At 39.7% G+C, this 12,397-nt stretch overlaps 1 protein-coding gene across 4 annotated transcripts in view; it reads right to left on the bottom strand.

Annotated features, from left to right (window-relative positions):
- Positions 1 to 12,397, bottom strand: part of fbln2 (fibulin 2) — a 99,114-nt gene that overhangs the window by 54,020 nt on the left and 32,697 nt on the right. For all 4 annotated transcript variants that reach the window (XM_034698351.1, XM_034698367.1, XM_034698362.1 and 1 more), the window contains 3 exons: positions 3,782 to 3,905; positions 1,434 to 1,563; positions 215 to 401 (listed from right to left, as the gene is read on the bottom strand). In XM_034698351.1, the coding sequence (XP_034554242.1) occupies positions 215 to 401; positions 1,434 to 1,563; positions 3,782 to 3,905 (441 nt within the window). The remainder of the gene's footprint in view (positions 1 to 214; positions 402 to 1,433; positions 1,564 to 3,781; positions 3,906 to 12,397) is intronic.

Genomic DNA, 12,397 nt, shown 5'->3' with positions numbered 1-12,397 from the left:
GATATGTTTAAAAATCTTTGGAAAAATTAGATGATTATATTTTTTCACTCACTTGTCCCTAAAGGCTAATGTGGTCAGCTTAATTCTCTTGGCTTATGTTGCACAAGGAGTGTTTGCAACTGTTAATCCTAACACCACCCATGTGCATGATGAATGTTTCAATGTTTAAAGCTCCACGTCAGTACAAACTCACTGTGCAGTGGGTAACAGATACCTTGTCTCGGCATAGCAGTTGGTCTGGGCATCTGCTTTCTCCTAAGTGGGATCTGGCGTGGACTCTCCCCTTCCTCGCAGCAGGTGAGGAAGACGTGACCGCACGGGTAACCCAGGTAGTGGTTGGCATCACAGCCTCGCCCTTCACTGCGAACCCGTAAGCCGAGGGCACAGCAGCTGCAGCACACCTGCCAATCCACACACAACAGCAGTGCTTATTAGTGTGGAGTGTGTCACCAGGGTGCCCTTCACTTCTCTCATCACCACCTCTCTTTATTGCTCTCCACTCTGAGCCATGTTTAGCAAACAGCAGAGGAGGAGGAGGAGACAGAGCAGCTAAACAGGCAGCAGGCTGGTGAACACACTGCAGAGGCGTTCAGCTCCTGCCTCAAGCTGAAACACATGTCAGAGAAAGAAAGCCAGACCTTCACTTTTCTTTAAGTTTCCTCTAAGTTTCCTCTAAAACAGTGACCTGGCACAAAGGTTTGTCTCGGCGGCTATAACACATGAAGAGTTTGCTCAGGGGCCAAACCACCGGGTTTCCTCTCTGAGAAACAGCAAAAATAATCAAAGCTGTTTTTGAGCAGAGGCATGATTCTCGTCTCAATGTGGAAGTGTTTAAATGTCTGCTGTATGCAGAAATGGAAGACTTTGGCAGTTCTTTACAAATCTATTTCAGCCTGCTTGCCAACAAACACAAACACGCTGCCTTAACTTCATGAAGGCCTCTTTGCAGGCACAAGGTATCTGAAATTAAAATCTTACTATCACCAACACAGCCATGCATTTAATGTAGTGTTAGAACTATTCAACACATACAATACACTGATATACTCAGTGCTCTGTGTGTCAAGGATTCACACCCTTCAGCCTGTGCCTTCAGTTTGAACATACAAAGTGTGATTTCTAATCTTAAACTAATCTTACAAGATAGTCAACCCTGCTTAAACCAGACACAACGTTCATGCATTATTTAAGAGGAACATGTCATTACCTCTAAAGAATTCAGTGTTTGTTTCATGCAGATTCCCTTGTCAGTGAAATGTCTGCACCATAAACCCATGACATCATGTCTTTCAGCCATGACTCAAACATCTCTTCTTTGTTCCTCCCAGCATGCACCCTTCACTACACGCTCTCTAATAAAGAGACTCAGACAGCGGATGACATGACAAACATCACACAGTGGTAGTTTTCATAGTGATGAGACAGTGTCGTACCTGATAGGAGTCATCTGTGCACCGGTCCTCCTCATTCACTTTACATATGTCACCTCCTCTGGCTGACATCATACCTGACTCACACTGGCTCTCCCTCACAGAGCTGAGGCAGCACTGCTTCTCTGCAACACTGACACACACACACACACACACACACACACACACACACACACACACACACACACACACACACACACACACACACACACAAACACACACACGCACATTTTTCACAGTGATACATCAAGCCGAAAAAAAGTTAAGCTGACACCTCGGGCTCACTTCACCAACTAATGGTTTGTGGAGCCCCAAGTTCAACATTTTCACTACCACATCTGTTTTTTTTTAACCAGAAAAGACCATATTTGGTCCTATTTATCTATTATTATTATTATTATTATTATTATTAGTATTAGTAGTAGTAGTAGTAGTAGTAGTAGTAGTATTAGCATTACTATAACTATTATTATATATATTCAGTATTTATGTATTATTTAATTGTATTGCTTATCGTTTATGTATTATTATTATTATTATTATTATTATTATTATTATCATTATTATCCTAATTATTTTTGTTATTATTTACTTGTATTATCTATTATTTATTGTTTATGTTGTTATTTTATCTATGTATTATTATTATTATTATTATTATTATTATTATTATTATCAATTGTATTTATACTTTTTTATGTATCTATTTATCATATTTGGTCCATGTATCTATGTTTGGTCAATATTTGGTCTTCTCTGGTGAAGTATAGCTGACAGGTTGCCATGATAGTCGCCTGTCAATCACAGATAACCATGACCTAAAGCATATAATGCTTTTTAGTCAATTTGACTCAAAATGACAAAATGTTTTATTTTCATTCATACTTTGTTTGAGGACCAAGCAGCAACCTCAAGACATCAGAAAGGAAGGCTTGAAACTCTGCTTCAGAAACCAATGGACGGGGTCACACAGACTACCTCCATGTTTTATACAGTTTATGGTTAAGACTTGAAATTCAACATTCAACTTATTTAGGCAAACACAGCAGCCTCCCTCACTGGCCTCTGAAACCAAAGCTAGTTTTAATCAAACCCGTGCCTTTGTCCACCTTTTTATTCAGTCTGTAGTTGGAAAAAATTTTAACACAAAAAGCAGAATAGTTGAGAGTGTTTAAGTCAGACAGGCGAGGCTGGATAATTCAAACTGAGGAGGTCAAGACATGCCTTCATTACTCAACATGTTGAGGCCTTTCTGTAGAGACATTCCTCCCTTGTGTGTTCTTATTGTTGGGCTGATTTGTGTAATGTGTTAGCAGTGAAGCAGTTATAATAAGCATAATTAGATCAGCTGTAATTGAACATACTGTGTTGCATTAAAAACACCTTGTTGGTTTAATCCGCTCAGTTCAGATCCTTGGCTGTTGTTCTGTTGAGCAGCTTTTATCTGGGAGAGTGATCTAAAGCCTTTAATTGAGCAATTTGACTGACAAGTATTTAAATGTTTTAAACCTCAACATTTTGATGAAAACCTCAAAACAGAAATTAACACAATTATGACTCTCATTGGATTAAGCCAAGCCATAATCAAACTTGTAGCCAGAAGTTGGAGAGCCACTTCAACATAAATCTAAAAAATGAACATAAAAACTCATCTAACCTTAATATTCACATTCTTCATTGCAACTCACATTTCTGAGGATCTCTGTATGGTCTGACTTAACCTTAAATTAATGCGTTTCAAACACGTAGTTCAGTTAAAAGACTAAGTTATTGATCTATATTTTGTCATATTTGGCTCCATTGAAATGATAAAGTAGCCTGTGATAAATGTTCTGAAACTGAATCTTCTTTAATATTCTTGAATTATGTTTCAATCTTAATCTACAATCATTCACTGGGCAAAATTGTATTTTATTCTATCTTACTATATTATATTTCATATTATTTTTTTTGGTATTCATCAGATTTTATTCTATTGTTTTTTTTGCAATGGTTTTATTCTATTGATTTTATTGTAATTATTTAATTTGTTTCTTCTTTTATTTCTCTGAATTTATTTTATTGATTTTATTGTAATGATTTTATTTCATTGATTTTATTTTAATTATTTTATTTTATTTTATTTTATTTCATTTTATTTTATCTTATTTTACTGATATTTCTCTGATTTGATCTTATTGATTTGATCAGCATGATTTTATTTTTTTAAGTATTTGATATCACTTTCCTTTCCACCTTCGCCTCTTGCTGTTGTTTTCTGTCTCTGTTCTTATGTGAATAACTTTGGGCTGCATGCTTAAATTTATGAAAGGTGCTATATAAATAAAAATGAGTTGAGAAAGGTCACTTACCTGCACAGAGAGAGCCTGTCACTGTTCAGAGTTGGGATGTTGTTGCAGTGGTGATTTTCTGTGGCCCATGTCTGGCCTGCAGCACAGCAGCTCTGCAGCAGGTCTTCAGTAGAGACACCTGGACCTGCAGCACACAGACATGCAGGTATGCCTACATCAGCACACACAAGACTGATGGAATTAAAACAGTTCTGCACTAAATCCTTTGAGCCTGTACAGCTAGACTACATGGAGCAGACAGAAGCCTGAGGAGTGGATACAGGCAGCACTCTGACAAAAACATATGACTGAACCATATGGTAGACTGCACCGGGCCTCAGAGGCGCCTTTAACATTTCTACAGCTGAATAAAGAAGTGAAGTCACGTTACAGTAGCCTGTTTAATGATTGGAAACTTCTTCACTCAGGTCTGGGGAGAGTTTCAGTTTAAGTGAGTAAATAAGTAGAATAGCAGACATGTTTTTTGAACATGAAGTGTGACAAATCGACACTGACATGTTAGTGTACTGACAAATAGTTTGGATGTAGTCACAATCAACAAGTAAGTGGAGGGAGGGATTCGACATGAGGGTTTAGAAAGTATGTCCCATTAAAATTCTGCATAAATCATCTACATGGACCGCAGGGGTAGAAACTCTCTGGATTCAACTATCAACATACTAACTGAACAGTTGTGTCAGATTTAGCTCTCTACATTAAGGTTGTTTTCATTTAGAAGAGCGCTCTTAGCTAACTGCTCAGAAATAAAACATGCTAAAGTTAGGCAGCTAGGTTTTATCACCTGAATTAGCATGCCAACATTCACTAATACCGTAAGTATAGTAAAAGCATATGGAAATGTCATTTGTTATGGTTATTTAGTTGTCACCTAAAGTGTTGGTGAGGCAAGACAAAAGTAAAGACATTGCTGAAGTTAAAGTTCATTTAGAGATTGGCATGAAGTCTGCACCAGGAAGTAATCTTGATCCCAATTTGTGGAGCTCATGGTGCACTCAGGAAAGAGTCAGAGGGTTATCTCAGTTATTAGGATTCATTGTGCGACAGGATGACTATCTGTATTAAATTTGGTGCCAATCCATTTGGTTAATGAGATATTTAACAGGGTAGATTTAAATCTTGCTCTTGCTGATGATGCTGAATACTAACAAAGTCAAGAGGATTCATATTTAGGATGACAAATGTACCAAATCTGATGAAAATATCTCATTGTGCACTGAGGTGTGCCACTTAACAAAACACTGCATCCATGAGAGCCAACTCTCAGCATTTAGAGACAGAAACTACAACCTCTGAGCTTTAAAGGCAACATTCTGCATCGCCCTACTCAGCAGGGGCTGACAAGGACATGAGCACCACATACTTGTACATTGATGTGTCCATGTTGCGCAGCAATACTCCGCCGAAATGCTTGAGGGCAGCTGGTCGCCTGCTTCTGGCCCCGCTATGATCTCTTTTTACTCTTCCACAGCGATTCAGAGCGTGTTATGTTAATCTACAGCTGATACATGTTGCTGTTTATCATACAGACATGATTACATGAAGAATAGAGAGGAGGAGATGAAATACACGGTTGATGTGCGCATCTCAGAAGTGATGAAAATGCGGGAAATACAATGCCGCCGAGCAGGCCAATCACAGGGCTTGCAGTCCACGTCGATTCGACGCGTAGTTACATTTTGGAGGAAGTGCACGTCAGCTACGTGCGTGGGCCTCTGCGTAGGTACGAGAGCTACACGGACCTCCGGCATAGGCTATGCCGTTGATAGGACGCAGAAGTATAAACCAGGCTTAAGCAGGAAGTTGAGGAAACATGTAGTAATAACAGTGGATCCATTGGCCACCTTAACTGTTTGCAAAGCTTTCTCTCAAATAAAAAAATGGAGCCAGAACAAAGAACAAAAGTTACAGAGACTGCTTTGTTTCTGTGTTCAGGATCATGGATGTCAATAATAATAATAATAATAATAATAATAATAATAATAATTTACTTTTATTATTGGTTAAAATAATCTAGAACAATATATTGTTTTCCATTTATCAGTGCTTTAATGTAAAACTAAATATTCAGAATTATTCTTATACCACCCACTCTGAAAACGTGAGCTGTACATCACTTGAAACTAATTCTGATCAATTTGGCTAACTTGAGATAGTTCAGTGGTTGCTTCTGTAAATTCATTCATGCACCAGCTTAGTCATTTAGTGAAGGAACACCTTATTAAAATCCCAGTTATGGATCTTATTCAAAACCAAATGTAATTTGCCATCTACTTCTAGATGGAAAAATGGCAATGTTTCAATGTCATCAACTCGAAGGAATGATCCTGAACACGTGCTGAACCAGGATCAATTAAACTCCTGTGAGTGAATGAATTTCACATTTCTAAACCGCACAGTTCTGTTGCTGTAAGCCAAAAATCAGAGTCCTTTCTTTGCTTCCAATGAGCTGTTTAACAGGAAACCTTCCCAACGTCACGAAGCCTCTGACGTGGCAGCCGTCACACTGATCACTGCCATTCTTAGCCACACTGTGGGCCCCACAGAGACTGAACCGCCCCCCCACTGCTGAGTGAGTGTGCAGCACTGAGCCCAGCTGCTCTGCATGGGGCTCACTCTGTGGATGAACACACTGTGAGGAAGCTGCTGATGCTGCTGCTGTTTGGCATTAAGGAGCGCCAAGAGCTCATCACCCTCCCGGTATCCACGTCAGACCCAAAGCGGTCTCACCCTGCTGCTTGTGCACACCTATCAGGTTTAACGCTCAAACACACACATGCACATGAGCCCAACTTCTCTCTGTGCCCTTCAAAGAAAAGCTGGCAACAAAGAGCTTTTGTTTTCAACTCATAAACCTTTTTTGGCTTCCGTACAGCGCTGAATATTTGCATATTCTTATAGCCACTGCTGGAAGTAAAGATTTGATTTACACTTTTAGCTTGTAATTTATAAAAAAAAACAAGTCAATTAGTCTCATTCTGTTGGGATGCACACTTATAACAGAGTTCATTTAACTTCACTGACAAAGTTGAAACTTTATTGTAATTTAAAGCAGCCACATCAGAGAGAAGTAAAGCACTGTGATTAGATTTAGCTGTCTCATGCATGCAATATTTCCTCAAAGTAAAACCCATTGTATTCAGTGCAAATGCAATATGTATGAACTATGCTAATCCCATTCTGCAGTTTTATTCAGATAAAGAAGAACTTTGGAGCCAAGAATGCCTTAAATAGCTGCTTTGAGCTCCCATCTGAAACTTCTTCCAGTCCACTCAGTCTCATCTCAGTCTTTGCTCCTTTAAAGATCAGTAAACAATCATTTATAGCAAAGGCTGCGTGTGCATTATTCATTAGCACTGTCTTCAGAAAAGAGTGTCAAGTTGAGAGAAGAAGAGGTTTCAAAGTAAAAGCAACTTTAAAGTCTATCCAGAAAACAAACACGTTTCAATATGTAAAGCATTATCTTTGCAGAATTCATGTCCTCATAGAGCGACTCCTTTAAAGTACCTTCTTCTCAAATACTTTCATGTCAGGTTACGTATCCATGTTTTATTAATGCAGTGTGTGAGATCTGTTTCTAATCCCATCAAGGAACAAGGTACGACTTCAGGTATGTTTCCTTTGATTATTAAAGCAGCCCTGAGGACTGGTGAATAAATATAAAAGGAACAGACTGATCAAACTACAGATCCACAGTCAAAGTATGATTAGAGACAGAGGGACAGAATGCTGGGGCTGTGTTTTATGTCCTGTCTGCACAGGTTCAACATTTCAGAGCAACTCCAAATGGGAAGTTGGACGGACTCTTCTTTCCCACTGTTATGTGAAGTACCTTTCTGGGGTTCTTGCCAAAGGCCAAACATGTGGTTCAGCCGGAGGGTCAGATGCAGCTTAACACTCAGGAGTGGCCTAGTAATTATCCAAGAAACATCAGCAACAAGTGCATGTATTTATAGGTCAGAAAGCACACTTTGGTGAAAGCTATTGTTGAAAGAGTCCACATGGTTGCCAGCATGGCGGCACGGCCTCTCCTCTAATCTGTCCTGTTATGTTGCAGATAGACCAAAAGTAAGAGACATCCGTCCACTTAAAGCGCTCCCATGGGGTTTGTCTGGACTGATTAGCTCGGCCTCACACTGATCGTCTATCATTACTCTGTCTGGGCAAACACAGGCCGCTCTACACCACACAGAGACACGTGTCAGACACATCTGTGCTGCCTGAGAGTGTACGACAACATCCATGTGATATGATTTATAGCTCCAACTGCTAATGTGTCTGTAGTGTGGATGGTTGTGGTGTCAAAGGGGTGCGGATATGCTGCTTTGCTGATTTATCACGCTGATATAGCGCTGACGGATCTATTAGGTAACTTTGTTTGAAGGAGCTTCTTCACCGAATGGACTCACAGAAATAGAATCTGTATTATAAACCAAAGTGAAGTCCTTTAACCTTAACATATTTATTTTAAGTGTATATTAGACCAGCTGATATAATACATTCTATAATTATTCTACACAGTCACCCTGCAGGTGTGTTGATTGTTTGCATCTGAAGCTGGATTTAAGTTCTGGACTTCCAGCCACTGCACAGTTTCTTAGTCTTGTCTTGTGTTTCCTGTTGATCCCTGTGTGTCCAGTAAGTTTAGCTTTACTTCCTGTCCTTGTGTGTTTCCCTCCTCTTTGATTAACCTGATTAGTTTCACCTGTGTTCTGTGTTCACACCTGTGTTGATTACTCTGTATTTAGTTTCTCTGGCTGTTTCCGAAATCACCTACTATACTAGCAGTACGTACTGATATGTCCAAAATTCAGTATGTAGTAAGTAGTATGTGAACAAGAGCAAAATCTGCAGTATGCCAAAACTCCCCGGATGTCTACTGATACAGGAAAATATCTCAGTATGCATCGGACCAGTCTGCCTCACGTACTGTTTCCCACAATGCACAGCGCTCGTTCTGCTTTTTCTTTTTCCTCATTTTTTGACGGGAGGAAATCCGTTTTTAGCATCATAAATGGATGCTAAATAAGCATTTTATTTATCGGCTTCGCCGTTGTTTACTTCCGCTTTCCAAAACCGGAATTCCAGCGAAGTCTGGCTCAGCATGCTGCATGGCAGATCAGACAGAACAGTCATACTACATACTAAATTCAAATGCAGTATGTAGTAGGCTATACCTACTGCCTACTACATTAGTAAGTAGTATGTAGCAGGCCGTTTCGGAAACAGCCTCTGTTTCCCTTGTCCTGTGCTGGATCTTTGTACGTCTCTCACATGTTCACAGTGTTATTTTGGATTTTTTGAATTTAGTTTTTTTGACATGTCAGTAGTTTTGTTTTTACCTTTTGTTCTTTTGTCTATTAAAACATTTTAATTATTATCTTTTAAGTAATATTTTTGGGGCTTTTACAGCTTTTTATTTTACAGAGAGGACAATGGATAGTGTAGGAAACTGGGAGAGAGTGGGGGAATGACATGCAGGAAGGAGACCGCAGACTTGATTGGAACCTGGGCCGCCCGCTACATGGGCGCGCAACTTAACCATTAGGCTAAGTCCACACCCAAAACCTTTTTATTTTAAAATCTGCATTTGTGTCCTCCTTTAGTCTTTCCCTCTACGTGACAAAATGTGTCATCAGAACATGCTACAAACACAATAAAGCATGACCTTATAAAGCTGATATGAAGAATACTGAGCAAACAGATGATGATTTCAAAAGAATAAGATTGCCATGTTTTTGAGTCATATTTGGTCTAACTGATCAGTTTAATGAAAAAAACACCCTTTTCAGCTCTAGTTTTGTTCTCCACCAACTCCAGAGAAAAACACATGTCCTTATAGACTAATATATTATTTACTTTCGCCTCTAAACTTTTACTATGTTCTCTTAGAAGCTGCATGATTGTTCTGCTATGTGGTGTTTAGTATGCAGTGTGCAGTGAACTTCTTGAGCCTTCTTGAAGCTTAAAGGTGCTAAAATGTTAAAGTAAGGTGTAGAATCAAGTCACCATTTCTGTAAAGCTCTCACAATAAACAACACCTTTTAAGCAACACAATATTGTTTAAATTCTTAGGAGGATAAACATATCAAAATTATTAAATAGAAAAAAAAATTGGAGACGTTTTAATGTGTCAGTAGAAACCAAGCGGCAACCTCCGGTCTAAAAATATGAGTCCAATGTGGAAGTGCTAAAAACTGCAGTTCATGGAGGATCCGCTTGAGACTGGCTCTGAAAGTAACGGAAACCACATACACACCAATTCAAGGAAGACGATCTTTACAGCAGAAATAAACATGTTTACAGTCTGGTTCAAAATACAAGCGTAGTCTGGATGGCTCATTTCTCGATCGGCACACACTGTAAGGGGGAACGCCGCAATATCGAAGATATTGAGATTACAGAAACAGATGGGTGATGTCACAGATACTACGTCCATATCTTATACAGGCTATGGTAGAAACCTGAGGTAAATGTGTCCCTGTGCAATAGGAAGTATAATTCAGGGGAAAGAAATAGTTCATTAAATGTGTGGAAAATGTTGTGTTAGCGGCTAAAATAATATAAGCCTATATAACAAAAGTCTGGAGAGGAGTAACAGTTGAGGATTGAAGGTATAGGCTGAAGTTAGATCCAGGTTTTCAGAAACTCCTGGCAAACAAACCATTTCGTCTCCACCAGAAGAAAAAAACTTCATTCCTGTTGAACTCTCACAGATGCAAAACCTGATGGATGCCCTCTTTCCCGCCTCTGAGTGCTTTCTTTTCCATGTGTTTATTTGTGCAGTCACTATGAATGGACTAACGGGGCACTGAAGCCATTTTGGGAGTGTCGTTTTTACGATGTAATAATACAAGCCGGCCGGAGCGGGTAATGGCTTAGAACAATGTGAGGATACTACATGCCTCCACTTCCACTGCTCTGGCGTGGTCACAAGCCTCTCTTCCCTTGAAAGACGTAGTGACGGTCATTAATCAATCTGCTTCCTTCACAAATAAAGCAGCAGAGTGGAACTGACTTACTCCCTCCATGCAGCGACCACAGGAGGCTGTCTGAATTATACACTACACACAATGAAGCAGTAAGGCAGGACAATTCTTCACTACACCGGGCATATCTGATCTGAGGGTGCTGTTCTAGGAGAGAATGAAGAACAATTTCAAAGTATTTTGGCTAAAATTAGCACAATGGGCTGCTTTCTGCAGACATAAGAAATGTGTAGAATTCCTTTGTGAGGTGGCAAACATCGGACAATATGAACTTCAGCATCGTATCAAACCAACTCCCTTGTTATCTCCAATGCTCTACAGGGTCTTTGTGATATAACACAATGTGTATATGTTCTGGTTAACAATGGAAAGAAACTCTGAATTTAGGCTATACCCAAGCTATTGCAGAGGTAGGGTTAGTACGCAATGGATAGCCCTATTTGACTACTGTTGTAATCCATGTTATGGCAAAACCATATTATTTCATAGTTTTGATGTCTTCAGTATTAATCTACAATGTTCAAAATAATTAAATTAGATAAAAACCATTGAATGAGAAGGTGTGTCCAAACTTTTGACTCACTGGGCTACTCTTTCAACGATTGGGCACGTTAGGTTCTTCTTGGTCTGTAAGTCACTGAGTGTGAGGCAGATGAGTTTCCATTGGCTGGCTACAAACCAACCTGTTTGTTAAAATGAATAAAGTAAACTCAGCTGCATTTACTCAAAACATGCTCTGAAACTTTCAAAATGAAGAAGTTATAAGGTCAAATATTCTCTTAGATTGAATCTTAAATTCACAAGAAGAAATTTGAAATGCTTTGCACCAAAGCAACACAACCTGAGCAGATTAGACTGAGGCAGAATTGGCTTGGCAGCCTCCCAACAAACACAGCACAAGTGCTCTCTTGCCAGATTCGGCTTCCTGTACCCAGGGGCTGACTCTGCAGTAACCTCCGCTCAGCTCTTCCAGACAAGGTCACTGGCTGTTTCCCTACCTCTCACTCCTGTCTTACTCAGGTTGATCAATTTCATTTTGAGAGAGTCGTGATCTTTCACTGGTTTTCATCAAAGCTCTGCCCTCACACTCAAAGAGTCCCTGCTCGTCCTTATATTGGCTGTGCTCAAACTGTAAGCACTCAGAAATGGTCTGTAAATGTTCAATCGATGACACTTAAAGCACGTTTCTCGTCCTATAATCACTCAAAGTGCTTTACATGTCACATTCGCCCTTTCACATATGCATTTAAACCCAGACAACAGAGGCCACTTTGCAAGGTGCCTGGCTATATATACATTTACATGCATTAATACAGTAATGGCTATGTTTTGCATTCAGTGTCTGGCTGAAGGACACTTCAACATATGGACTGCAGCGACAAGGGCATCAACTACCAAGTTAGCGACTACAAGACATTGGGGTTTTCTCCCGAGGGCCCAAGGGAAGACAGGCTTCCCTTGTTTTCAGACTGTGGCTGTCATGTTAATAAAATCCTCTGTTTAACGGTTATAAAATGACAGTGTTGTGCTGTTGCTGTCATCTCTTATCCGCCCCATTTCTCTTTTTATCACAAACACTGCCCCTCTACATGTCATGTGGTGGATGTTTGGTGAAGGTGGCTGTTAATTT

This window comes from Notolabrus celidotus, chromosome 1 (assembly GCF_009762535.1).
Source record: "Notolabrus celidotus isolate fNotCel1 chromosome 1, fNotCel1.pri, whole genome shotgun sequence".
Lineage (NCBI taxonomy): Eukaryota > Metazoa > Chordata > Actinopteri > Labriformes > Labridae > Notolabrus > Notolabrus celidotus.
The sequence above is the reverse complement of the archived record's forward strand: the minus strand, read 5'-3'. Positions and strand labels throughout refer to the sequence as shown.